This window comes from Lissotriton vulgaris, unplaced genomic scaffold (genome assembly GCF_964263255.1).
Source record: "Lissotriton vulgaris unplaced genomic scaffold, aLisVul1.2 SCAFFOLD_485, whole genome shotgun sequence".
Classification (NCBI taxonomy): domain Eukaryota; kingdom Metazoa; phylum Chordata; class Amphibia; order Caudata; family Salamandridae; genus Lissotriton; species Lissotriton vulgaris.
Genome location: NW_028244829.1, coordinates 194877 through 222083, shown reverse-complemented (window position 1 = coordinate 222083; position 27207 = coordinate 194877). Strand labels below are relative to the sequence as shown.

Here is a 27207-nt window from a genome sequence, read left to right as displayed (position 1 = left end):
CTGGAAACCCACACTGAGTCATTACTGGAAGCCAGGCCCCTGCCTAAGCATTTTTGATGATTTGAACTTCAAAGCAATACACAAAAGCCCCCAAAAGACATTTATCAAATAAGCAAATGCTGAAATATTTTATATAATTAACAAACAAATATAAAAATAATTGAATTTTTAATTTTAATGGGAAGGATATAAAAACAGAGTTTTTTTAAATTGTAATGGAAATGTTGGAAATGTTCTAAATTCAGTTGAGGCTACTTATCATCATATACTGTATTCTGTTGGTTGCACTTACACCGGTCCCACAAATCCATCTGAGGATGCTAACTTTAAACTTCCAATTTCAAATTGTTTCACATTTTTAGAAACACTTAAAATGTTCGATTTTACATTTTGCCTCTTTATTTAGATACATTTGATTAATTTCTTAATTTTATTTAATTTTGTAAGCAGTCGTGGACCCCCTGAATATGCTTAATAGACCGTCAGGGGTTCACAGGCCACAGTTTAAGAAACAATGCTGTAATGCATTACTTAAGGGACACCTAAATTCAAGGAAGCTGACCAAGCAAATGTCTTAAATCTAGCAATAAAAAGTATGTATCATACACAGGGTTTCCTAGGGATTTTGGTCTACATTCCAATTATGTAATATTAATGCAAATTGGTCTATAGTGGCAGAATTCTAGTTGTGTTGCTGTATTTATTTGATGAAAAGTTTCTCCTAGTTATGTACAGCGTAGGTGATCCATTGACGTGAGGAACGTTTCCCTCATGGTGATTGGTTAGCCAAGATAGAATGCAGATTTAGTTTTTTTCTGGAGAATTGCTTGATAAATGTAGTACGACCTCTGTTCTTATCCAGGTTCCTGCTCTTGACCACCTTATGTGATCCCACTGAATGCTGGTAATTTGCTCAATTGAAACATTGAACTTGAGTTGACTTTCAGGCTAGCTCATTCACATCTCACAAGAAGAGAGGTGCTTCTTATTGACAAAAAACATAAATGACAAGATGACATAGAGCACGGACTAAATGCAGGGATAGTATCACATAGATGCAAAACCTGAAAACAAAACGCTTTACATTTTCAAGGTTTCCTAAGGAGTATCACAACAAAATAAACATCTTATTTTTCAAGTACTTAGATAACATTTTCCCACAGTGACAATCATAATTGCTTCTGCACAAATGGACCATTATTTTACTAATGTCTCTCTTGCCTAAAGCAGTGGAGAAGATACATTTACTGTTCAGTGGAAAAATATTTTGAAAAAGCCTAAACCCCATCCTCTGTCGCACTCTCATGGCTGTAAGTCCCTATCATTACACCAGCAGCTATGAAATTATTTCTCCTGATGGTTTTTTTTGTGGCTTGACAACGCAGTTAAGTAGAAGAAAACTTTTATCTTTGCTTTTCTTCGTTCCTCTTTTACTTGCTAAATGAATAACCAAATGTTTAGTAAACCAGAAAGGATACAAGCATTTCACAGGGGCATTCTATTTTCAAATTCTACCCACCAAAAGGCAGAGAGGGGTCTTAGGCGAAGGGCTAATATAGCCAGATGTATGTCAGATCGTCAGGATATACATGTATGATACTTTTAAGTACAGTCAGTTTAGAATGAATACATTTAACAATTCCTTCTGATTGTTATGCTGGACATAAGACAAGGATACCAAAATCCTGGAAGTACATTGGAAATGCCTACTATAAGGAATTTATCTGTGGGAAGTAGATCTCCCTGGCCCGACTAACTTTAAAAAAAAATGAGTTTCAGGACAAGGTCAGCCTGTATTTGTATAACTTTTTCTGCGATAACTGGGACACAGTTGTTGAAGTTAATACATTTATATTTTATATCTTTTCATGGGCTAGGAACACCAAGAATGATCATTGCATCAGTTGAAATGGTTACAGGCAACATGTTTCACCTGATTACCGCAAAATGTTCTTTAGTCTTGATTTTTGCACAACTTGTGTAGTTATCAGCGGTGGTCAGTAGAGTGCTCCTCTAGACAGGCTGAATGTGAAGCTACCAGACATATACAGGGGATCACTGATATATTATCGATAACCACAATATCGAGCTACCAGAATATTGTGTAAGAATATCGATGGCCAAAATATCGGCATCCTATCTCTACAAAGGTAAGTACAAAAATATCGAAACCAAAATATCGTTGTTTAAAATATCGTTGCTCAAAGTATCGTTTTTCTTAAATGTCTTAAAAATAATCTAAATAAATTAAATAATAAATATAATTAAATTAATAAAAACAGTTTGAATTATTTAAAAATGTTAGAAATAATAAATGTAATATAAACAAATTGAACATACATATATATAAAAAGGTATATATATTTACTTAATAATATTAATGAATATTTTACTAAATATAAAGTTACAAACATCTTTAAAATTATATATATACCTGAGGGTAATCATTGGACGCTAGTTTCAGCGGGCTGGGGTGTGTCCAGAAGGCCATTGGATGTCGAACTCCCCCTCCCTCCCCCCTCGGAAGAAGGCCGATGCGGCCGAAATGCATAAGGACAGTGGAGAGAATAGCGGAGTGGTTTTTTAAATAAAAGGACGTTTCCTTTACCTGCAGTGTGTGTGCCTCAACTTCTTTCCGCGAGGAGAGACCCTGGTGAATTCAAAACGGCCTGGGTCCTGGCCGAGAGCGACGCACCCCCAACAAAGCGCGCTGGACTCTGCCCACAAACGGGACCAACATGAAAAAATGGTGAAAGCCAAAGCGGGGCAGCGGCGCCACCAGGGACCGGACCTTGGAATGGGCCCCAGAAGACTTTAAAATAGGATTCAAGGGGACACAGGAATATTACCAACGAAGACATCACCCACTGGAGGGGTAAAATTATAAGGCCAAGGACGCACTACAAAAACCAGAATGCCTTGAGTCCTAGCCAGGACACCCACCTGAGGGTAATCATTGGACGCTAGTTTCAGCGGGCTGGGGTGTGTCCAGAAGGCCATTGGATGTCGAACTCCCCCCCCCCCCTCCCCCCTCGGAAGAAGGCCGATGCGGCCGAAATGCATAAGGACAGTGGAGAGAATAGCGGAGTAGTTTTTTAAATAAAAGGACGTTTCCTTTACCTGCAGTGTGTGCGCCTCAACTTCTTTCCGCGAGGAGAGACCCTGGAGAATTCAAAACGGCCTGGGTCCTGGCCGAGAGCGACGCACCCCCAACAAAGCGCGCCGGACTCTGCCCACAAACGGGACCAACATGAAAAAACGGTGAAAGCCAAAGCAGGGCAGCGGCGCCACCAGGGACCGGACCTTGGAATGGGCCCCAGAAGACTTTAAAATAGGATTCAAGGGGACACAGGAATATTACCAACGAAGACATCACCCACTGGAGGGGTAAAATTATAAGGCCAAGGACTCACTACAAAAACCAGAATGCCTTGAGTCCTAGCCAGGACACCCACCTGAGGGTAATCATTGGACGCTAGTTTCAGCGGGCTGGGGTGTGTCCAGAAGGCCATTGGATGTCGAACTCCCCCCTCCCTCCCCCCTCGGAAGAAGGCCGATGCGGCCGAAATGCATAAGGACAGTGGAGAGAATAGCGGAGTGGTTTTTTAAATAAAAGGACGTTTCCTTTATCTGCAGTGTGTGCGCCTCAACTTCTTTCCGCGAGGAGAGACCCTGGAGAATTCAAAACGGCCTAGGTCCTGGCCGAGAGCGACGCACCCCCAACAAAGCGCGCCAGACTCTGCCCACAAACGGGACCAACATGAAAAAACGGTGAAAGCCAAAGCGGGGCAGCGGCGCCACCAGGGACCGGACCTTGGAATGGGCCCCAGAAGACTTTAAAATAGGATTCAAGGGGACACAGGAATATTACCAACGAAGACATCACCCACTGGAGGGGTAAAATTATAAGGCCAAGGACTCACTACAAAAACCAGAATGCCTTGAGTCCTAGCCAGGACACCCACCTGAGGGTAATCATTGGACGCTAGTTTCAGCGGGCTGGGGTGTGTCCAGAAGGCCATTGGATGTCGAACTCCCCCCTCCCTCCCCCCTCGGAAGAAGGCCGATGCGGCCGAAATGCATAAGGACAGTGGAGAGAATAGCGGAGTGGTTTTTTAAATAAAAGGACGTTTCCTTTATCTGCAGTGTGTGCGCCTCAACTTCTTTCCGCGAGGAGAGACCCTGGAGAATTCAAAACGGCCTAGGTCCTGGCCGAGAGCGACGCACCCCCAACAAAGCGCGCCAGACTCTGCCCACAAACGGGACCAACATGAAAAAACGGTGAAAGCCAAAGCGGGGCAGCGGCGCCACCAGGGACCGGACCTTGGAATGGGCCCCAGAAGACTTTAAAATAGGATTCAAGGGGACACAGGAATATTACCAACGAAGACATCACCCACTGGAGGGGTAAAATTATAAGGCCAAGGACGCACTACAAAAACCAGAATGCCTTGAGTCCTAGCCAGGACACCCACCTGAGGGTAATCATTGGAAGCTATTTTCAGTGGGCTGGGGTGTGTCCAGAAGGCCATTGGATGTCGAACTCCCCCCACCCTCCCCCCTCGGAAGAAGGCCGATGCGGCCGAAATGCATAAGGACAGTGGAGAGAATAGCGGAGTGGTTTTTTAAATAAAAGGACGTTTCCTTTACCTGCAGTGTGTGCGCCTCAACTTCTTTCCGCGAGGAGAGACCCTGGAGAATTCAAAACTGCCTGGGTCCTGGCCGAGAGCGACGCACCCCCAACAAAGCGCGCCGGACTCTGCCCACAAACGGGACCAACATGAAAAAACGGTGAAAGCCAAAGCGGGGCAGCGGCGCCACCAGGGACCGGACCTTGGAATGGGCCCCAGAAGACTTTAAAATAGGATTCAAGGGGACACAGGAATATTACCAACGAAGACATCACCCACTGGAGGGGTAAAATTATAAGGCCAAGGACGCACTACAAAAACCAGAATGCCTTGAGTCCTAGCCAGGACACCCACCTGAGGGTAATCATTGGACGCTAGTTTCAGCGGGCTGGGGTGTGTCCAGAAGGCCTTTGGATGTCGAACTCCCCCTCCTTCCCCCCTCGGAAGAAGGCCGATGCGGCCGAAATGCATAAGGACAGTGGAGAGAATAGCGGAGTGGTTTTTTAAATAAAAGGACGTTTCCTTTACCTGCAGTGTGTGCGCCTCAACTTCTTTCCGCGAGGAGAGACCCTGGAGAATATATATATATATATATATATATATATATATATCCAAACAGCACAGGATACCCTCATGAAGAAAGCCAAATGAAGATGATCAGCTCATGAAGTTTAAATGTTAGCTTGCAAGTAGGCGACGTGACACAAACACGCATCAAAAGTCTTTACACCAGACGCGTTTCGGGAATCAGGTAAGTCCCTTCTTCAATGGCGTGTGGTTCGGGAAACTAAACGCACTATTCCTGGCGCACATCTTTATTTGCAGCACCTGCCCTGGTGGGCGTGGCCGCACACTCTGCCTTCTGGATGCTGTAGTGCGTTGCATGTATTCCTCAGTGGGCGTGCAGTTCGTTTCCACAAATAAACCATAATGTTAGTCCAAGTGGATAGATGTAAGTACTGGCAGTCGCCTACCCCGCTTTACAGCTGCCACTACGAGCAAACGGGCACCACCCTGCAACGGTGCCGACTCCTTCCTTCCTTGTGTTCCAGCACCCAGTTGGTGCCGGTTAAGACCCGCCTTCAACAGCAGTGTGCTTTTACTTCACGGCCGGGAACAGCCGTATTAAATCCAAACAGCACAGGATACCCTCACGAAGAAAACCACAGGAAGATGATCAGCTCATGAAGTTTTAATGTTAGCTTGCAAGTAGGCGACGTGACACAAACACACATCAAAAGTCTTTACGCCAGACACGTTTCGGGAATCAGGTAAGTCCCTTCTTCAATGGCGTGTGGTTCGAGAAACTAAACGCACTATTGCTGGCGCACATCTTTATTTGAAGCACCTGCCCTGGTGGGTGTGGCCGCACACTCGGCCTTCTGGATGCTGTAGCGCGTTGCATGTATTCCTCAGTAGGGAAAGTGTTGGATATCGGAGGAGATAAAATTACTACTCCTACTCCAGCGAGTGCAACAGAATGGAAAGGGTTAGATAGCGGAGGTGCATAATTTACTTTTCCCACTCCAGCAAGTGCAACAGTAGGGAACGTGTTGGATAGCGGATGGGAATAATTTACTATTCCCACTCCAGGGAATGCAACAGTAGGGAAAGTGTTGGATAGCGGAGGGGATCAAATTACTATTCCCACTCCAGCAAGTGCAACAGTAGGGAAAGTGTTGGATAGAGTACTCCACTCTATATACACAACTCGCTCATAAATTTTTTTACACAATTTACACATTTACCAGTTAATAATCAATTAATAAATAGCAAATTATTTAACACGATTAACAATATGAAATATTAAATACACTAATGGTAATTTTTTTAATTTATTATTCTGTTTGTCATTTTCAAACAACATACAAAACATTGCAAGAACAACGTAAGCCAGTCATTCTGTATCATCCGTAGCTGGGTCTGGTGCAGACCTGTGCCATATGTTCAAATACTAGATATTGGATAGTGTCATGTCACTTCATCAACATAATTACACACATTTAGACAGTTACATTTGTTCGAGGCCCTCATCCCAACAGACGACTTTCTCATAGGTCAATAACATAGTCTCCAAGCAGGGCATTTCCTCCAAGGACACAATTCCTTTCTCTTTACACCTATGTATACATCAGTTTTATAACATCTGTTGCATGATACAGTAGTTATATCTATATAGCGTCATAACAGCAAAGTCACACTCATTCAGTGCCCACCTCGCCTTTCCCATCTTCATTCTGTTGCCCTCTCCTCCATTGCGTAAACGGTTCCCAGATGTCGCGCGGTCTAGGAGTGGGTTGCATTAGCTCCCAAAAGGTCCCCAGTTGAGTGTGCCCATAAGTGACATCTGCGAGCCAGCTCCCGACTGATGGTGCCCGACGCCTCCCCCAATGTATTGCTACTTGTCGTTTAGCGTACAGTAATAGTAGTGCATGTAATTTTCTGAATTTGGGTAGAGTATCTTTGACATATCCCAGAACCCCTTGTTCAGGGGATGGGACATCTGCTCTCCCTACAATACACACAAATGGTAATTAATAAAAAATATTAATTAAGTATATTTAAATTACTCCCCACCCTATAATTAAATTACTTCCCCCCCCCTACTCCCCTATAAACCCACAACCCGTTCTTAAAAAAAATAACACAAGATATTTATCAATTAATTAGTCATAATTAATATCCAATTAATAACTAATAACCTATTTAACACAATTAACATTAAATAATAAGACATAAATATTAATTAATACAATTATTTAATTAATTCCTACTCTCCTATAAACCCACAATCCTCTCTTAAAAAAGTAAGACAATTAACATATTTACCAATGAATTATTAATAATTAATAACTAACACAATTAACAAATCATTCAGTACAAACATATTAATTCATTAAATTTATTAATTTTAACAAAATTACTCCCCATCCTATTCTCCTATAAACCCACAACCCGCTATATAAATATATTATAATGAAATTACTTCCCACCCTAATCCCCTATTAACCCACAAACTGCTACGGAACTAAAATACGCAAAAAAGACTTAACATAAAATTAATTACTTATAAAAATTTCAAATATACATTAGAAAAATTTTAACGCATATACTAAAATACAGAACACTAACAGTTCGATATTATTAACAATGAAATTTTTACTAAAGATATTACTGACTTTGATATTAAAAACGATATTTCTTACCTGCATGTCGATATTCTGGTCGACGATATTCTTGCAGGTCAATATTGTGTCACTTTGATATTTAAACATCAATATTATGGCATATCGATATTATGACTCTATACCATATACAGGATTTGTTTTTACTGCCCTGCCAGAAGGAAATAATCAGAAAAGCTGTCTTCATTATTCGGTTCTGCACACACCGATGGCCCGTCTGAGCCTTATGGAATCTTATTGAATCATATATTTACAGTTTCTGCACCCCCTTAAAAATGTTGTGATTCGGGGAAAAAACATTTTTCAAAATGTTCATAAATATCCCAATTGTTCTTCCTTCCTCATTTCCAAAGCAAATGGCAGGCCATTGCTGTGCTCCCCTAAGTCTCCTGAGTGTGAGGATACCTAATAAGCATAGATGCACGATAAATCTTCATGATGGCACACAATTCATACTAAATCAATTTGTAAGTCGACATACACCTTATAAAGAATTCCAAAGCAATTTGGTTTGATTTTTGTATTTTATTCCACATTTTTCAATCCATAAAAGAGATCCAAAAGTATACAGCCAACACATGTGTTCTAATAAATTATCTTTTTAAAGGCTATTGTCAATCTAGAGTCACTCTTGATAGCAGCTGACAAACTAGTTTGGAACAGAACAAGAGAATGCTGGGTTAATCTTACATTGAATACGGTCTATTCCCAGCTGTACTTTCAACTTCTATAATGATATTAACATGCGCCTGCCACTATTCAGAGTAACCCTGAGTATTATACAATTATCCAGTACGACTTGAAGTAATCTTTACATTTTTGCCATTATGATTTTTTAGCTACGCCTAGAATACCCTGGACTCAATACTTTTGTCTTGTCCCTGAAGACATCTGAATTTGGCTGTGACTTCAAACTTGTTTTATTTATTGATTTAGATGTTCTGTATGGCAGCGCAATGTTAAGGGAGCTTGTTGTGCATTTCAATGCACAACATGACTGCCACCGCGCTGTGCCTGCCACTGTGTGTTTGGCCACGATGGGAGGTATTATAGGTACCCCACAGTGAAGCCACCCACCCTCCACCTCCCCTCCGGGGGCCCCCAATGGGCCCCCAATGTCATTCACCCCATGCCTTTCCATGACGGAGTCTCCTCCATGGAAAGGCATGCACATCGCACTCATCATCATATGGGTGGCAATGCCTGCAAGGCACTGCCACCATATTGTGGGCCTTTTCCGCCCAGCAGGCAATCGTGACGATTGACTGCCACCAGAAAAGCAGCGAACGCTCTTTCCATCCGCCACAGTACCCCCCGCCATGGTAATATGGCGGAAGGTAAATGGCAGGCGGGCAGTCATAGCGTGCGGATCGCCATCGCCGGTCTGGCGGTGGCAATCTGCACGCCATTTGTCCTTAAATAGGCATTTTCTTCAACACGTTTCATGAGTGACTTTCTTAAAAAAAAATTAAAAAATAAAAAGCACTCTGCAATAAACTTCTGAACAACATGCTTCTGATTGATTCTTCTTCCAGCAGATACACGACCGTAGGAATTTCTGCCAGGTACCACACCGAATCAAGAGGCTTAAGGCAAGGCTCCTGTTTGTTCCTCGATGTGATGACCTAGAATCTTGTAAGGTGCCACCATCTGTGCTGATGCCAGTTTAGTGTTTTCCCACCCTCCAACGGAGTCCTGAAGGTTTTAGAATTGGTGCTTACCAAAAATTACCAGTGTGCCTCTTGGTATAGTTGTGTACCCTCCCCTTTCCCATCCCAAGTGTTCAATCTTAAATCCCTGCTGCACTTGCAGGAAGCAGATGTCGATCTCGGATCCTCATCCGTAGATGCAGCTATTTAAGGCTATTATTCCGTCTCCTTCTGTTGTAGTTGTTGGCACCAGGGAGACTTTGGAATTTTGACTGTGCCTCCATTGGTTGCTTCATTCCTAGCTGCTGTTGACACCCCTGGTGCCCCCCTTAACTCCCCACCCCACCCCTAAGCAGAGCCACCCCAGGTCTCCATTGCTATGCCTAGCACCCTAACCCATTCCGTTCAAGGACTTGCGGGAGGACGTGGCATCTGCACCATTGCTGGGGCAGTGCCTGAAGCCGATTCTCCTTCCTCCAAGACTCGCAGGGTTTTGGCCAATGCAAATGCTAAAGTTGAAGCCTCCTTCAAGGACTAACTACTATTTGTGCTCCTAACTCATGCTGACAAATTCGTCAAGTTTGAGGCTCTTTTTGTCTAAAACTTCAATGTCATAAAAATGCCCTTTACAGTGTCACATAGTTGTTGACGGCACCATTGAAGTAGGCCAGCTTCTACTGCAGTATTATACTCCCAGTGGTCTCCAACGTGACCTTTAGAATGTATGTGAAATGGATACATCTCCTGAACTGGCGTTGTAATGTCCTTCTCGCCCTCCTCTGAAGTAGGTGGCTTGTTATACCTCAGTCGTGCAAAAGGCTGCTGAGGCACTTGAGCTTATGCTTTTATTTGAGGAAACTAAAGGTAATTTGCTGAAGGAAGTCTTGTACTCCATGGCTTCTGCCTCTGGACCCTGCTCCCTTTCACTCCTGGGCCTGGTGCTTTTCGCGTGCCCTAAGGTAACTAGCTCGGGCATTCCAATCACATGCGGGAAGATACGGGTGGGGGAGGTTCGAGCTTTCTGGGGGAGAGAGAGGGTTGGGCATTGATCTAGGAGACGTGGAATTTTTTTTGTGGGATTGGGAGTGGAATTACTATCTAGGCACAGGGGGTGCTCTATAAGAGCGACACCAGCTTACTTCCCAAAGCGGCCTGGGATGTTCCTTATACGATATCAGGGCTAACAGCCTGTGAGGTTTACTACACTGCAGTTGTTTATTTTTCAGGGGCGGCCAACCATTACATCTTAGCCTGACCCCTTTATACTACCATGTTGACACCTTTCTTGTACAAGCTCCCCTCCCCTACCCCCTTTCTCTGCAGAGGTACTCGAAAAGCCTTGTCCAGAATAACTGCTGGACTCATGACTTGTCACGACGTAGGAAAGCTAGTCCCATGAGTGGTTCCCAGTCTCATGGATTCTCTAAACTACAGTGGTCTCCGCAACCCAGTGTCGCAGCTGGGCTTTCCAACACGGAAGCAGAACAAAATCCCCCTTACCAGCCGCTAGAGGTCAGGGCTGCTTAGTGACCAGTTACCCTTACCCTGCTTTTGTCGGGTCTCACCGAAACCATGCCCACGTAGACTTGGTTTGCAGGATCAGTCCCTAAATAGTCCAGCATCTACTAGAATGGCCGTATACACAAAGGGACGTTGTAATTCCACCACAGAGAAACTGTGTGCTATTGGCTTTACCCCCACTGGCCTCTCTTACCTGCAGTGGCACGTTAAGGTCCTTTAGTGAAATAATCCTGATGCACTGGTGCCCTCTGGTGGAAACGTTTTAGTGCTTATGTTTTTGATTCCAATACAAGCTCCTAAATAATAGCTTTTATATTTTTGTCGCAAATCGACACTTTAGTTTTGGGTATGTTTGTTATTCTTTCAACCCATTTATAACCCAGCAGATGGAGGGTCCATATTTTGTATTTTAAATAAAACCATATTTGAAGGCACTGAGATAATACATTCTGTTTTATTAGAGTTTGGATCTTTAAAGTATTAATCTCTAGGCAAAAGTATGTTTATATGGTACATTGAAGTTTTTCCCTTCTGAATTCCCCTGTCCCACTCGCGAAAGCTGAGCTCGCATGTACAATGTTGCCCCTGGTCCGAATATACCCTTCTATCTAGAATCCCTCTAGAAAGGCCATTGTCAAAACTTACCAGGGAGGTAATGTTTTAACAACGCGTTGAAAGAATTGTATGTGAAGATAAACGCTTTTATAGGCTTGCCTTATTTATGGGCTATGGCTTGGGTATTAAATACTTACTTCTGAGTCGAATTCTGCTTTGGAGAAATATTGATAGAAAGAAGCCGTGTCCAGGACTGTTTTGTAACTACATATGAATGTGTGCAATAGCCTTCAAACTAACCTCCTAATGTTATGTTTTGCAGTTAATTGTTCATTATAATATTTTAATACAACACATCTTTATTTCAAAGCTTCTTGCTCGACTTGAAGGGCGAAGTTCTCTGAAAAACCTGGAACCTTTGCTGTTTGCCGAGGAAGGATTCCCTGTCCATGGTAAAATAGATTTGAGCTTTAGACGTTTGTACTGAATATTAATTCTTGAATTCTCCTGAGCATTGTTGAAATTCCTCTAGGTTCTGTGATCTGTCCTTGTAAAGTGCAATTTTAAATGTGACCTTAATTAGTTCTGTCATGATCCCGTTTTTATTTCTTGTTGTATATAGCTTCAGCTGTTGACCAAAACCTATGCTTAGCAAAAAAGAGAGCAAAAGGTGCGGTTTGAATGTTGATTTGGTTGGTTATACATTTTAAATTGTGATTCTCCATTGGGTGGAGGCTAAAAAAGTAATCCCTACCCTTAAATGCACTCCAGAACTTCCTCATCACCAGTGTTACCTGGTGCTCTTCGACATACCACACCCAGCACTCTCACACCCCTCACATATTTGCAGTCATACTACAAGAAATCGCTCTCATGCCTAACAGGTTAACATCCACATACATCAGACAGCCCTTTCAGACCCCTCACAGAGCATCAGTTTAACACCAAAACCGCACTCTGATAACCTTCAGAATAGTGGTATTGCATTGTATTGTAATTGCATTTATATAGCGCTTACTGCCCCTGACGTGGCGTCAAAGCGCTTTTTCGGCGAGTAGCACGCTACTCCAGAACCCATTAAGGATTGGTGGTAAATTATTTATTTATTTATTTATTTATTTATTTCACTTCTATAGCGCTACAGCTACCCAACAAAGGGTTTCCCGGCGCCGATGATTCAGTGCATTGAGAAAATCAGGTTTTTTTAGATGTTAAACAGCCAGGTTTTTAAGGCCTTCCTGAATTTCAGGTGATTAGTTTCCTGCCTAAGGGTCAATGGAAGAGTGTTCCAGAGGGAGGGTCCGAGGTATGAAAAAGATTTGCCGCCCATTCTCGCCAGCCTGATTTTGGGGATCACAAATTGGTTGGCTGTAGCTGAACGAAGGGTGCGGGATGGACGGTAGGGATGAATAAGGTTTTGTAGGTATTTGGGTGCCTTGTTGGTTGAAATCCTGTGCATAAGACATAAGGATTTAAATTTTACCCGGTTCTCGATTTTCAGCCAGTGCAATTCGCGGATATACTTGGTGGTAGGTGTGGAGATGGGAATTTTCCACAGCAATCTTGCGGCAGCATTTTGCACCGTCTGTAGTCGTCGGGTTATGGCCTTGTTGGCCCCTAGATAAAGCACGTTGGCGTAATCGAGCCTGGAGGTTATCAAAGCATTGATGACCGATTTTTGGGTATTTTTGGGCAACATCCAACAGATTTTCTTCAACCACTTTAGAATCGCGAAGCAAGTAGCTGATGTCTTAGTAGCTTGCTGGTTAAGACTAAGTGATTCATCAATGATGACTCCGAGATTGCGGGCTGATTTGACTGGGACCGGGGGTGTACCCATCACATCAGGCCAGTGCTGGGGTCCCCAGAGTTCTTTTTTTTTTTGCCCAAAACAAGTAACTCTGTTTTCTCGCCATTGAGTTTGAGAAAAAATGTTCTCATCCACTCTGCGATGTTAGTGAGGCCGATTTTTAGTGACGAGATGTTGTTGGGATCCGAAGATGATAAAGAGAAAATAAGCTGGGAATCGTCAGCATACGAGAACATGAGTAGACCAGACTCTTCTATCATTTTGGCCAGTGGACTCATGTAAACATTGAAAAGCAGTGGGCTCAATATAGAGCCCTGCGGCACTCCATGTTTAAGGGTCATAGTGTCAGAGCATGCTGATTGGGAAAAAACTTGGAAGGTGCGTTGTTCTAGCAGAGATTTAATCCAGTTGCAAGCGGCGCCCCTGATACCGGTGGCGTGGAGGGTTTGCTCAAGTACAACATGTGACACAGTATCAAATGCTGCACTGAGATCCAGTAACAGCAAGGCAACCCTTTCTCCGCGGTCCAACAGTAGACGGATGTTCTCAGTTACGCCCAACAGAGTCGTTTCCGTAGAGAATCCTGTACGGAATCCTGACTGATGAAGAGGTAGTAGATCATGGGTGGTAATGAAATCAGTGAGGACTCTGTGAACATGTTTTTCCAGTATCTTTGCAAAGGTAGGCAACAAAGAGATAGGCCTAAAGTTGGATGGCAAGTTGGGATCAGTTCCAGCTTTTTTCAGTAAAGGGTGAATCATTGCATGTTTCCACTCCTTCGGTACGGTTTCTTCCTGTAATGATTTATTAAGAAGGTTGGTAATTGTCTCTAGGGTTTTATCATTTAGTTTTTTCAGGATAGGACAAGGTAGTGGATCATTTGGTGAGCCTGATTTGATGGAGTTCAAAAGTTTTCGAACCAGGTCTAAGTCAAGCAACGGCCATTTATCTAGAATAGCTGGAGGTGTTACATCATGTGGGGATATACAGGAGGACAGCTCTGTTTCCATGGGAGTGATGGGGGCTGAAGTATTAATTTCAAGGCCAATATTAATAGAAGGCAGAATCGCTCTGGACTTGGCAATTTCCTTTGTAGTTTGTTCTATACCCTGATAGATCTTATCAACTTTTTCTACAAAAAAAGCTGCAAGAGCGTCACATTGTGATTTGTTTAGATCTGGAGGAGATTGTAATGTAAGGGAACCAGCTAATTCTCTTACAGTTTTAAAAAAGTGCTTTGGACTGGCATAGGGCTTCGGTGATTTTCGTGCAAGCATGTTCAGCTTTAGTTTTGGCACAAAGCCTCTGATAATTTGAGAGTTTATTTTTATAAGCCAATTTGGACTCAAGGCAGTAGGATTTCCTCCAGTGACGTTCTGCAGTTTTACATATACTTTTTTCTTGTTTCAAGGTCTCAGTGAACCATGGAGCAGGGGGACGGTGGGAGTTTTGTTTTAATTTAGTTTTGGGCAAAATGGAGTCAATGGCTTCTAGGAGCCAAGTTTGGACTGATGTAGAAAACTCTTGTACTGTAGATTTTGTACAAGGGAGATGGCCCTCGAGAAGGGAGTTAAGTTTTTCTAGATCAAGCTTTTTCCATTTCCTGATTAATTGTATAGGAGTTGATGTTCTCACCCCATTTGAGTTTTTTACAAGAAGGGAAAATTTAATCAGGAAGTGGTCAGACCAAGGCACTGGAATGGTCGTGGGTTTAGATATGTCATTTAGGTTGGAGAGGATAGGATCCAACAAATGACCGGCTCTATGTGTGGGGCCAGAATTCTTTAAGGTCAGGTTAAGGGATGCAAGATCCGTTTTAAAATCGTTCACTATTGGGCAATCATCTTTCTCCAAATGTAGGTTCATGTCTCCTAGAATAGTGAAGCTAGCCATTTTCATAATTAGGGGTCCAAGAAGTTCAACAAGATGAGATATCCATTTAGAGGCAGTTCCTGGTGGCCTATAAATAAGTGCTCCCGAGAAGGTAAAGTTCGGTGTGAGTGAAAGTTTAAAAATTGCGCCTTCACAACCCTCACATGGGAGTTTGTTGAATTCGCAGTTATAGCGTTTTTTAAAAATAATTGCTATCCCTCCTCCTGGTGGTTTTTCTCGATCAAGTCTGACAATTGCATAAGTTTCAGGGAGTGCCATAGCTAAGTCAGGTCCAGAACTGAAAATATGTGAAATATAGTGAAATATGAACGTTTTTGAGTGGCGGATATGTTAGTCAGTTATTTGGATTGACGAGGATAGTGAAGGGATAGAGGGAAAAGGTTTGCATCTATATGGAAGAGGTGTGGCGCAGCGGCCAGGGCGACTGACGTTGGACGCCGGCGATCACGGTTCGATCCCCGGCTCCGGCGGCAGGGGTCTGCCCAGCACCATGTGACTCTGGGCAATAGCTTGCTTAATCTTCCCGATGGCCCCCAGCGTCTTGACACCTTCGGGTAATTGTTTGCACTTTACAAATACTGGGCATATAGCGCTTGCTACTCCTGATGAGGTGTTGAAGCAATTTATTGATTTATTTATGTTTTGGGGCGAGTACTCACACTATGGTCTGCACTCTCGTACCCCACAGAGCAGCAGTCACATTCTACCATCAACTTATACTGTGTACTAATATTGCATTCCCATGCTCCTTGCAGATAGCATGTGTCCCTACTGAAATTTCACACCCTCACAGCATAGCAGTCTCACTACTGTCTCTCCCGATGAAGCTTAAGTCAGAACTAATAAAGTATTGCGTTAAATGAGATACATTTGTCAACATACGTTTCAAGCAGAAGATCAAATACCAAGGTGCATCAACACGCTTTAAAAAATGGAATCACAACGAAGAAAATAAACATTTGCATCCTAGAGTCATTGCATTCAGTGATGGCCTAGCTCATTGTATTATTTAAGGCAACCCCTCTTCCCACTGAGGGGCTCATAATGTGGTCCCTGGTAATCTGCGGTGCTCTCATTCAATCAGAACTGTGATAACCGCTTCTCTGATCATGCCAGGGCTCATATAGCATCAAAATTTGGTTTCTAGCAAAAGTTCTGGTCTTGACCAATTTCTGATTATAGCAGATTGTGAACACCAGTGCTATATTATGTCATATCTTTCAATATTCATAAGCTCTGTGTCTGGACAGACTCTTTGGATGTATGGGCTCTTCTTAGGCGAGTTTATTGGTCCTCGTAGGGTCTGACTATACTAACATTTTTATTTAGCGGACACATAATATACGGGAGAGTTTTTAATATATCCTTGTTGTATTTGAACCATTAGTCTTTTAATTTAGGTTTCTGAAGAGACCTGTATTAAATTGCTAAGGTAATTTTACATTTAAGCGTTCACTTGATTTCACACAACGTTATTGTAGTGTGTGTAGGATCCCAACTGGGATCAAAGAGACCACCCACAATCTTACCTTCTCCACTGGATCACATTGTGTAATTTTTGTGGCATGTGACATAATCTCATTGTGTCTCAATTCCATTATTTGCCATAACTGTGAACATATTACAATCACTATATCAATGACTGAAAATGTACATTTTACAAGTAGATTATCTCGGCAGGTTGTAGTTGGAGTTTTATGCCTTATCTTGTAGTTATTCACACATGTAAGTTTTGCTTTCATGTGCAAAAGTTAGTTTGGCAATCTTAAATTGATTTAATCTGTTCACAGGGGCTGAAAGTAGGCATAACGTGGTTATTCTAAAGCTGGAATGCCCTGTGCGTTTGTGCACAACCACAAACTTGAATGTTTTAGGGTATTAACCAACTCTTCTCCAAATCCTTCACCCTCTGGAAAAATGTAAAAATATACTTCTGACAAGGGACATTTTACATTTTCCAGTTTAACTACACCCCTTTCAACAGAAATTGGTTCTTTAGCGAAAGGAGATGCTCTGTGGGGGGAAATATTTCCCTCCCAGACAAAAAAGAAAAAATGAAACACACAGAAGATGGTGGGAGGCTGCTTGCGGTAAGTCCAACCACTGGCAATAGCTTGGGGTAGCACTCCAATAATGCATTGCTCTTTTGCTCACCATTCCGCGTCTGCCATATGCAAGTTAGTCTTGACCCTGTTCCTTCTGGAAATCGTCTCACCTACTTTTCCCCAAAAGATTTGGATTGAAGGACACCGACAAAACATATGTGCTTCATCTGCATCAGCTTCCCCGCACTTTAGGCACTTCATTCTTTTCTAACCGATTTTAGATAACCTTCTCGGGGTCCAATATGCTTTATGAATAGTAAATAAATGTTTTTTTATTAGAGGTGCAGATTTAACACTTTGCCATAAAACAGACAGAGATACTTGCCATATACTATCAAGATCGTAGCTCGGAAGCTCCTTCTTCCATATTGATTCAGACCACGGCTGAGAATCCTGATGGGGTTGAATTAGTGTCCAATACCATTCAGCAATTTCTTTCCGCCCCAAAGAAGTAGTAACTACTTTACGTTCAAAATGTTCATTACCATTCCCGCCTCTTCTCGGTGATCTAGCCCAGCTTAATAATTGATAAAATTTAAATTTGGAGACAGCCCCCTTTGTAATGTCCTGTAGTTTTTGTCATGAAATTAGCAAATTGTCTGCAAACTTCGTTTACATTTTCCACAGTACAAATATTTTTGGCCGACATTTTATTTTCAAAGTGAGCAATCACTAGTCTTTATTACAATTTTTCTGAATGGATTTGCTTAATATCAAGGAGGATTCTGTGAGTATTACATATAGTCACAAATTATGTTTTGCAAAATACGCATGGTTTTTATATTGCGACCACTGTCTATAATGCAACCTGAGCTTACAGTGAACTGTTTTTCCATAGAGTACTCCCCTAACAATAAAAGCTTTGCAATAATTACTTATATGTACTTATATGTACAGTATTAAACATCCCATGTAAATATGTACAGATTTTGCCTTCGCAGTAGACACTCCTCTTTGCCATAACCATTATATGCATTGTAAACTGGCAGCTAAAAGTTGTGTGCTGCACTGGGTTAAGCCTACTTGTCCAGTGGATAAAATAAACATGAACACATTTTTCCTTAACCCCTTCGATGCTGATGAAGAGCTCAGCTCGTCATCCGCTACGGCGCTTGTATGCTGATGACGAGCTGAGCTCGTCATGTAACGCGGTATTTTGAAAATAGCCGCACACAGCGGGAAAAGCTACCGCAGCGATGCGGTTCACCCCAAACAATGTCTTGAGTGTTGGGCTAGATAATTTCCTCGCCCCTGAGAAAATACCACTAGCTATTACTATTGGTTACTTGAAGCAAACAAAACTGTCCTAGAAATTTTAATGCCTGGTGTTGAACGTTTTCGAACATAAACCTTATGGGCAAAGTAAGATAATACATATCCAGTCTCTTGGAGCTAATTTGGTATTTGTATTCAGTACATTATGTATGAGCAGAAGGTTTTGATGACATTGTTTACATTTATTGACTACAAATATGGTTTGTTCCATTATTGTATTACACATAATTGTGTTTAAGTATGTTATTTTGCTCCTGGCTTCTGCTACTTATTTTCATACAGTTTTATGGAGTTTTTTTCCTTGAAATCAACTTACTTTGATTGAATGATTTGATAACTCACTGACACTGACGGTTGGTCCCGAGTCGACTCCCGAGAGACACAGGCAGCACTAATCCGACCACTGGCCAACTGAAAAGAGCGTGTCACATCACGTCGCCTCCCCCAACCCCCAGCATATATGAAACCGTGCGGGGCCTTGGCAAAAAATGATGCCCAGGGCCGTCATTGGTAGCGCTTCAGCGCGCTACAAGATTGACGGCCCTGTGGACCCCCCCCCCCAAATCAGCCCGCACACAATATATTAACAAGCTAGGTGGTGAGCTGTGTTGCAAGCGCTGTGCGCATGTTCAAGGTGCGCTTGCACTTACAATGTTAAACAATCATGTGTCGCTCGTGATGAATCCATGCATATTTTGCTTAGACTATATGGGCGGGGTCATCATGTGCTCACAGGCAGGCCCGCATCGGTCTTCCTCCAATGAGCAATTGATGTGCTAGCTCACGCAGCGGGCTCTTTTGACACTGGACCTTCACGCCACGGACTCATCATGGTCGGCGCCGCCCACAGCCAGTAAATTGCGCACACTACTCTAAATACTGCCCAAAAAGTAGCCCCCGCCAAGTATGGGTTTTTCCTGCACAATTGGGAAAAATGTCGCCCAGTTCTGCAGGAAATAGACAGCGTGAGCACAGACTCAACTGCAATACACATGATGTCATAACGAACTCATGCCGCGTGCATGCAGGGACACAGCAGTGCTACTTACATAGATGAGGTGCTCCTTGAATCGCTTCCGGAGGTTTTCAATGAACGCTGCTTCGCTGGTGAAGTTCTCCAGCAGGACGAAGTCTTGAACTCCGACCCGGTTCAGGGCTGTCAGGGCGCAGGGCCCGGTGGACTTAAACTCCAGCTCTATTCCTAACCCACCAAAGTATCATAACATGTGGAGAGGCCGCATCTTATCCATGCAAGCCTGCACGCTTGGGTGTTAGCAAAGCAACCCGCTTCTCCGCACGTACAGGCGACCTTAGGCCTGCTGCCTCAGCTGCCTGGGCGCGTGCGCAGCCGTGGACGGCGGCTGCGCGCGAGCACTGGCACGCAATCCCGGCGAGAAGCTCCAGTGGCAGGGCGAGGAGAGCGCGCACGTACGGCCACGTGAGCGGCAGGGACGGCACGCGACTGGGGCAAGCCTGGTGTGTTCTGTTGAGAGAGGGTGCCCCTCCTTAGGCGCTTGGTGACTTGTTGGAGGCCTGTAGACGACTGTGCACCTGCCCGTCCTTGTGCAAGACAGTCTGCCCAGTGCTCACCCTCATTTGGCAAACGTCACCATGGCGTGCGAAGACACGCCGAGACGAGGTATGCGCGGCGGGGGGGTCTGTATGTGTGTGTGTGTGTGTGTGTGGTGCGAGGGGGGGGTCTGTATATATGTGTGTGTGTGTGTGCGCGAGTCTGCTTTCAAGGAGCCATGGGAGACAGGAAGCGCGCGCGACCTGATCCCAGTTCCAAGGTTGCGCATGCACCTCACTTGTCTCCTATCTCCCTTGACTCCTTGAAAGCAGAAATGATTGCAATAGAGTCTCGGAACGACAGATCGCTTTCGCGATCTGTTCGCAGTCCGAGACCTAAAAATGACAAATTATTGCAACTACATTTACGAACTGTGATTGCATTGCACAGTAAAATGCTGGTTCTCAAAAAGGCCATTATTAAAATGTGATCACAATGCAATTAAACTATGCACTTTTGGGTGTTCTCTTGATATGCCATCTTACAAAAATAGGAATAGCCTCCCTTTAAAGATGGCTGTTGTGTGTTTGAGTGTTGCTGAATTTCCGTTGCATTAATTGAAAACTTTAACCATGCTGCTATTGTCTTCCCCTTGCGTGTGTGACGTTAAGTGTTTCCAAATAGCGAACGAGCGTGCTAATATTTTTGCTACATGCGGTCCTTGAGCGTACAAAGTGCAACAAATACACAAGACTATTAGCAATGGATCAGCCAATAATAAATCTGTTCCATTTTTGGGCTCCAGACGTCGCCGGCTTAGAACGATACTTTAGTCAATATTGCATTAAACTAGACAAGTATGAAATTAATAATACCGTACACTAAATTATAAACTAGTTAAACATGGCAATTTCATTTTACATTTATTGAAAAATAATATAAATTGAAAGGTTAAACTGTCATGTCATTATTTCAAAAATACTCTCTCATTTACATAACCTCAATCCATGTTTCTCTGTAAATGTAAGCATATTACAAGCATTCCAAAATCGCTTCAGCGCTTCCCTATGTCTGGGATGGGTCTCATTGTGCCATGTCTTTTGAAGAACTGTTGGTTAACCCAGTTGGTTAAACCTGAGGCATGAAGTACGACTTCCAGCTCATGAACTGCTTCATTTCTTGCATGAAATAACCAAAGGTCCGAGGTGAAGGCAAATCCTCGTCTGTTTTGGTGAGTGCAGGAAACGTGCTCTGTTCCTAAACTGCAGTTAGGCTATGCAGAGGAGTGAGTCCACAATATACCTACGTCAAAAAAAGCCTTTGCTCGGTGGTCTAAGTGCAATAACTGGGGGGGGAGACTTGCTGACAACTGAAGTTTCATTTAATTATTATGTAGGATTACATATCTCTTTTATGTTCAGCTTTTTCACTGTAGCAGTAGTATATATTTTCTTTGCTCACAATGCCACCATAAGACCCACTAAATCTAGATAGGGAGCAAACCGTTTTGGCAATCACTGAACATCACAACTCTGCTCCCACAGGAACCATGGTGACAGACCTAAAACCTTTCGCTCATTCACTTGTGCTCTCATGTGCTCAGAGAAAGATACAAAGAATACACCATGTTTATTGAACCGAAGTGATTCTTGTATAGACTATATGTGCTACAATGATCAATAGACCAGAAGCAGATAAAAGTTATAATAAGAGTCCGGACAGTGAACAGAACAAAAAGGTCCCCCATTGTGCTGAAATTAAATAATAAAATATAAAATAATATAACAATCTGGCGTACATCCCAACTGGATGATCCAACCCTGTTACCTGGTGGGTAAGAATGTAGGACCCTGTCTTGGTCATGAATTGGACACTCCTCACAGAGATGTCAGTCAGCTACTGGGCGAAAGCTTCAGCATGTAGGGACCTCTTGAAGTCAGCAGAAGGGCCTCCTCTGATTGTACCCGGAAGCAGATGTTTATTTATGGAATAAGGCATCCTTATCTTGGGCTGAGATTGTGATCAGGCTGCCATTGTTTGTATTCTACAGATAGTTGTGTCGCCATATGGACGTAAATAACAAACACATTTGCACAGCGTACCTGCAGGCCTTGTCCATAATGCGAAGGCAATATGATGGTGTTCCTGCAAAGATGGTTTGTGTACACAAGGTTGGTGCTTCCAGGAAACAAACCTCAAGTGTCATGAATGTAAATGTGTGTCATAAGTCAATGTGGAAAGTGAAGGCAACTTTAGGAAGGAGCTCTGTATATGTAAAAATGGCAATGCTTTCCACTAGACCTAGCTGGGACACATGACACCCACTCCTAGGACATAAGTGGACGAAGAAGCTATCTAAAGCTAAAAATCCTATTACTAAAAAATGCAAGAGCATAAGTAAAGGAAAGTGCTAAAAATGAAACATTCAAATTATGATAAAAGCGCTTAAAAACAGGTACTGATGCTATTTGGAGACCCAAAGCATAGAGAAAGCCAAATTGCCTTAAAAATATAAAAGCTATTAAATGTAGGGCAATTTAAAAGCAATTTGGAAGTTACAAACCAGTCCAAATAAAAGTTCCCAGCAGACGAAAAGTCACATGTTTATGTTCCGAGTAGTAGATGAAATATTGCTGTTCCCAGCATCCGCAGACGATGATCCCAGAAGCACACTTCAGGGCAAGTTGATAGTGCACGTATGTTTCCATCCATCCCCCAAGCAGCTACTGCTGGAGTAAAAACAGCCAATTGGTGTTTCATCAAGACAGAGCCAAGATCAAAACCACCAGGCACAGAGGCAACCCAGGGAGGTTCTTAGAACACAGCCAAGAGCAATGGAATCCTCAAGCGACAGAGATACAAATGGGCCTTCAGTGGGTCCATCAGTACGTATATATGTCCATAGGTTAAACCAATTGCGACCCCAGGCACAGGTCCAGGGCACACTTCTAAGTGCACAGGAGACAGAGGAACCCTGACTACATGCAATGAAGCCAAACTTTCTGGCATTACAGAAACCAATTCCCATCCAGTTCTCGTAGAAAACCTGGGATGGATCATACTCCGGATCCCTGAGCCAGAAAAAAACCTCAGACGATTCCTGATATTGATGAGTACAGGCCTCAGCAAGGCCTGCGAGTGCAAACGGTTCGCCCTTCTGTGCATGGAGTCCTCAGACTACACAAAAGAATTTGGCACGGAAACTGAAAATACAAAAACATAGTTTAATAAACCTTTAAAGGTGGTACTACAGCCCACACAACACTCTACAGCAGGGGTCTCCAAACCGGTCCTGGAGGGCCGGATCCATGCCAGATTTTTTGGATATCCCCATTGGGATACATGTAGTAATTTTAAAAATCTGGGATGGATCCGGCCCTCCCGGACAGGTTTGGAGCCCCCTGCTCTACAGTATTGTACATGTAGCATAAAGAACTCGAGCACACAGTCCCCTTTTATACACAAAGAAGGGGCTCATAAGTAGGCGGATACAACTCAAGACATGATTTACAACCATGTATGGAAATTTCTTGAACATGATCAATACATGGGTGGAGTTAACGGTTCTTGAGAACCGCAGAAATACACATTCCTATCTACGCTAATCAAAGTCAGGTGTGACTCCTACTGGGCATGCGCTAGACACACAAAGGACGATTTATAGCTTGTTGCTGGGCAAACTTCAGGGGTGACTAGTGGAGAGGTAGGACTCGCCACATGTCGGGCTCATAGTAATATGTAGCAGACCAGATGGAGGCCAGAAAACAAAATGGAGTCTGGCCGAAACGGAAATAAGAGAGGGAAAACGCAAAAACGAGTTACGATATCATGTCTTTAGCTAATGCTTAACATTATCGCTGTTTCATTTACAACAGACGACCCTTTCAGCATTAGCTGAAGACATTCGGTTTTCTAGGATAATCTAGATACTCATCATTAATATCGATGCTCATTATTCCAGCTATCTCTCTTGTTATATTTTTCTAATGAACAACCTCAGCAACAGTTCTTTTATTAGGCACACAAAATGAAACCCACAAAGAACATATCATAAGACTGCATTGGATACATACACATCATGTAAAAGTAATTGCAATAATTATACAAAGTCCAGTGAGAACTTTCCATCCTCATGTAGAGATCAGAGTCCAGAACCAACTCGAGAATGTCCAAGTCCCATTTTCGACATGTATATCAGCTGCAATCTTATGTAATTTATTGATGGCTTTATACACAGACGGAGTATGATCGGGGATAAACACGCAACAACTACTCCCAATAATTCTACAAGCACCACCTCTATCTGCTAACATCACATCCAAAACCATTCGGTTTTGTAATGCAACAATTCTAGTAATTTGTAGTTCTTTAGTGAGATTACCAAGAGCTGCGGCAGTTTGATTAGTTACAGCTTCTACTACTCTCGTTAATCGCTGTATCTTTCTACTATTCAGAGCAGCTATAACAAATAAAAACAGTTCTAAATTGAAATTTATATATTGCTGCAGACTAGTGTCTGTCTGATCTACATCATCAACGGACAAAGTTCGTTTGTATCTATTTACAGTCACATTATTCAATAATTTCAAGTCTTTGTGATATGATGCAGGTGCCAAGAATACAGGTGGTAGTAAAAACGATACATAACATACTCCAGACCATCCAGCTGGTAATCGATAATAACCTCTATTTCCACATACAAAGTTAGTGTTATGAGAGGCGAGGAACGTGCTGTTATTTAAACCATCAATATTCAATACAATAATACAATCACTAACACCTACAGGGATATGGCCTAAGCTCTGTACACATAAATCTGCTTGTGCTTGGGCCACTGAAATCACAAATTTCTCGTTTCCAACAGTGTCTCTAGTGTTCGTAAAAATATAAGGCGTTGAATCATTGTCCGGTCGATATTCTTCCCACTCCCATATAGTTCAGTTGGCTTGTGGATAGCCTTCTTTATCCTGATGGCATTCTTTATTCAGTCTGAAAAGCAATCTGCCCACTGTAGGCTTTCTCGTAGCAAAAAGCAAAGTGTACCATGCTCGACAAGAGCCGTTATGAGAGAAAGGGAGAGGTATGAACGGTGTTCCCCCTTTCTTCTGGTGTGCCGGCATCATCCCACATATCCAACAGTTCGTGGCATTAGTAGCTACGTGGGTATGGTGCAGCATCTGAATGAAAGTGTTATTCAAATACGACTGTCGATGCTTCAACTCTTGATATGGGAGTGTATAAAAGAAATGCTCATCTGGGACTGGAGTGGAAACAACATATAGCTCACGGGAAGGAATTTTATCCTCAACAAACCATGTGATGGTAGCAACAACTGCTACAGCAGCAATGAACCCTACAGATCAAAAAATCTTCTTCTTATCCATTCGAACAAATATACAAACAGTATCTTCCTGAAACTAAAATGTTGTCAGAACTCTTCCCCCTAGGCAGCCGTTGATTTCTTCACCAGCGGGCCAAGACGGGTGTCGCTACACTAATGCAGGGCTGATCCTCCCCCCCCCCCCCCTTGCCTCATCGGCTCTCAGTTTCACTGACCTAGGGACCGTTCGGACAACTTTTCACACAATTGCAGGCTCTTTCCTTGGTCGAAGATTATATCTTCTTACTCCAGGGACTGTCGGGTCCAGGAAGAACTCCTCAGATTCGTCAGGTACCACAGCACAGCCTTTCTCCGCAGTCAGGATTTCTCGATGGTCGGTCAATACAGCAGGCTCCACCAGGCCAGGTTGCACCTTCCGGCAATGAAAGGAATGAATGCAGTTTTTCCGGTTGGTGACTCGGACAGCTGTTCTTGTAGCAAGAAGAACTTGCTCGGGACCGCACCACCTCGGCTCGAGACTGCTCGACCTCTCAAAGGACTTTACGAGGACGAAGTCGCCAGGTTGGAGATTATGGCCTTCTCCTGTGGACCGGTCCGGGAGTGCTTCTCGAACCTGTTGATGAATGGAAACCAAACTATCAGTTAATTGTGCCAAATAGTCATTCATTAAAACACAAGGTACATCATACACTGAGCTTGGCTTGGGCACTCCCCATATGTTCATTGGACGCCCGAACACTATCTCGTAGGGCGTAAGGCCCGTCCGAGAGTGCAGTACTGATCTGATAGACAATAATGCCAAAGGCAAAGCATCTGGCCAAGTCAAAGAACTAGAAGCCTGTATCTTTGCGATTTTAATCTTTAGAGTACCATTATACTTTTCCACCAATCCTGCTGATTGCGGGTGAAACACTGCATGACATTTTTGCTTTATTCCCAATTTTTTCAGGACATACTTAACAACGTCCGCTATAAAATGAGGCCCGTTGTCACTCCACAACAATCTGCAAACACCGTATCGAGGAAAGAATTCCTTCAATAACACCTTTGCCGTAGTCATTGCAGTATTGTCCTTCGTAGGGTATGCTTCAATCCATTTACTGAATGTACAAACCACAACCAGGACATATTCCAGATTATTACAGCGTTCCAGCTGAATATAATCCATTTGCAATACTTAAAAAGGTGCAGTAGGTGTTGCAAATCCTCCTGCTGGAGTTCGTGTCCCTTTTCCTGTATTGTACTTAAGACAAATCATGCAGGTCTGTACTACTCTCTTAGCCGTGCTAGCAATCTCTGGATGCTCCCAAACTTGCGTAAGCAATTTCATAATTGCCGAAGCTCCAACATGTGCTAGCCCATGTGCCATCTGAACCATAGGTTGTACGTAGGCTGTGGGTAACTTCCACTTATCCATCTGTTTATTTCTCCAACAGCCTTCATCATCCAACTCTCGATCCTTGGACCATTGTTCCCGTTCCTGATCGGAAGCAGTCCTCTGTATCTCTAGCACCTTCTTCCTAGCAGCATGCCACCGCTCAGCTTGTGACTTCACAACGTACATTGGAGTGGAGTCAGGCTGCATCGCAGTTTCACGTGCTACTCGGTCTACAAAAGCATTTCCTTGTCCCACCTTATCTGTCACCTTCTTGTGTGCGCTACATTTCACTATAGCTATCTTCTTTGGATAGGTCAATGCAGTCAAGAGGTTATGCATGAACTCTCCATACAT

The 27207-nt window shown here is 43.1% G+C and overlaps 1 protein-coding gene across 1 annotated transcript in view; it reads left to right on the top strand.

The window, feature by feature from the left end:
* Nucleotides 1-27207, top strand: part of XRCC2 (X-ray repair cross complementing 2) — a 114464-nt gene that overhangs the window by 21297 nt on the left and 65960 nt on the right. Inside the window, exon 2 of the mRNA XM_086948941.1 lies at nt 11912-11993. Coding sequence (XP_086805067.1) covers nt 11912-11993 — 82 coding nt within the window. The remainder of the gene's footprint in view (nt 1-11911; nt 11994-27207) is intronic.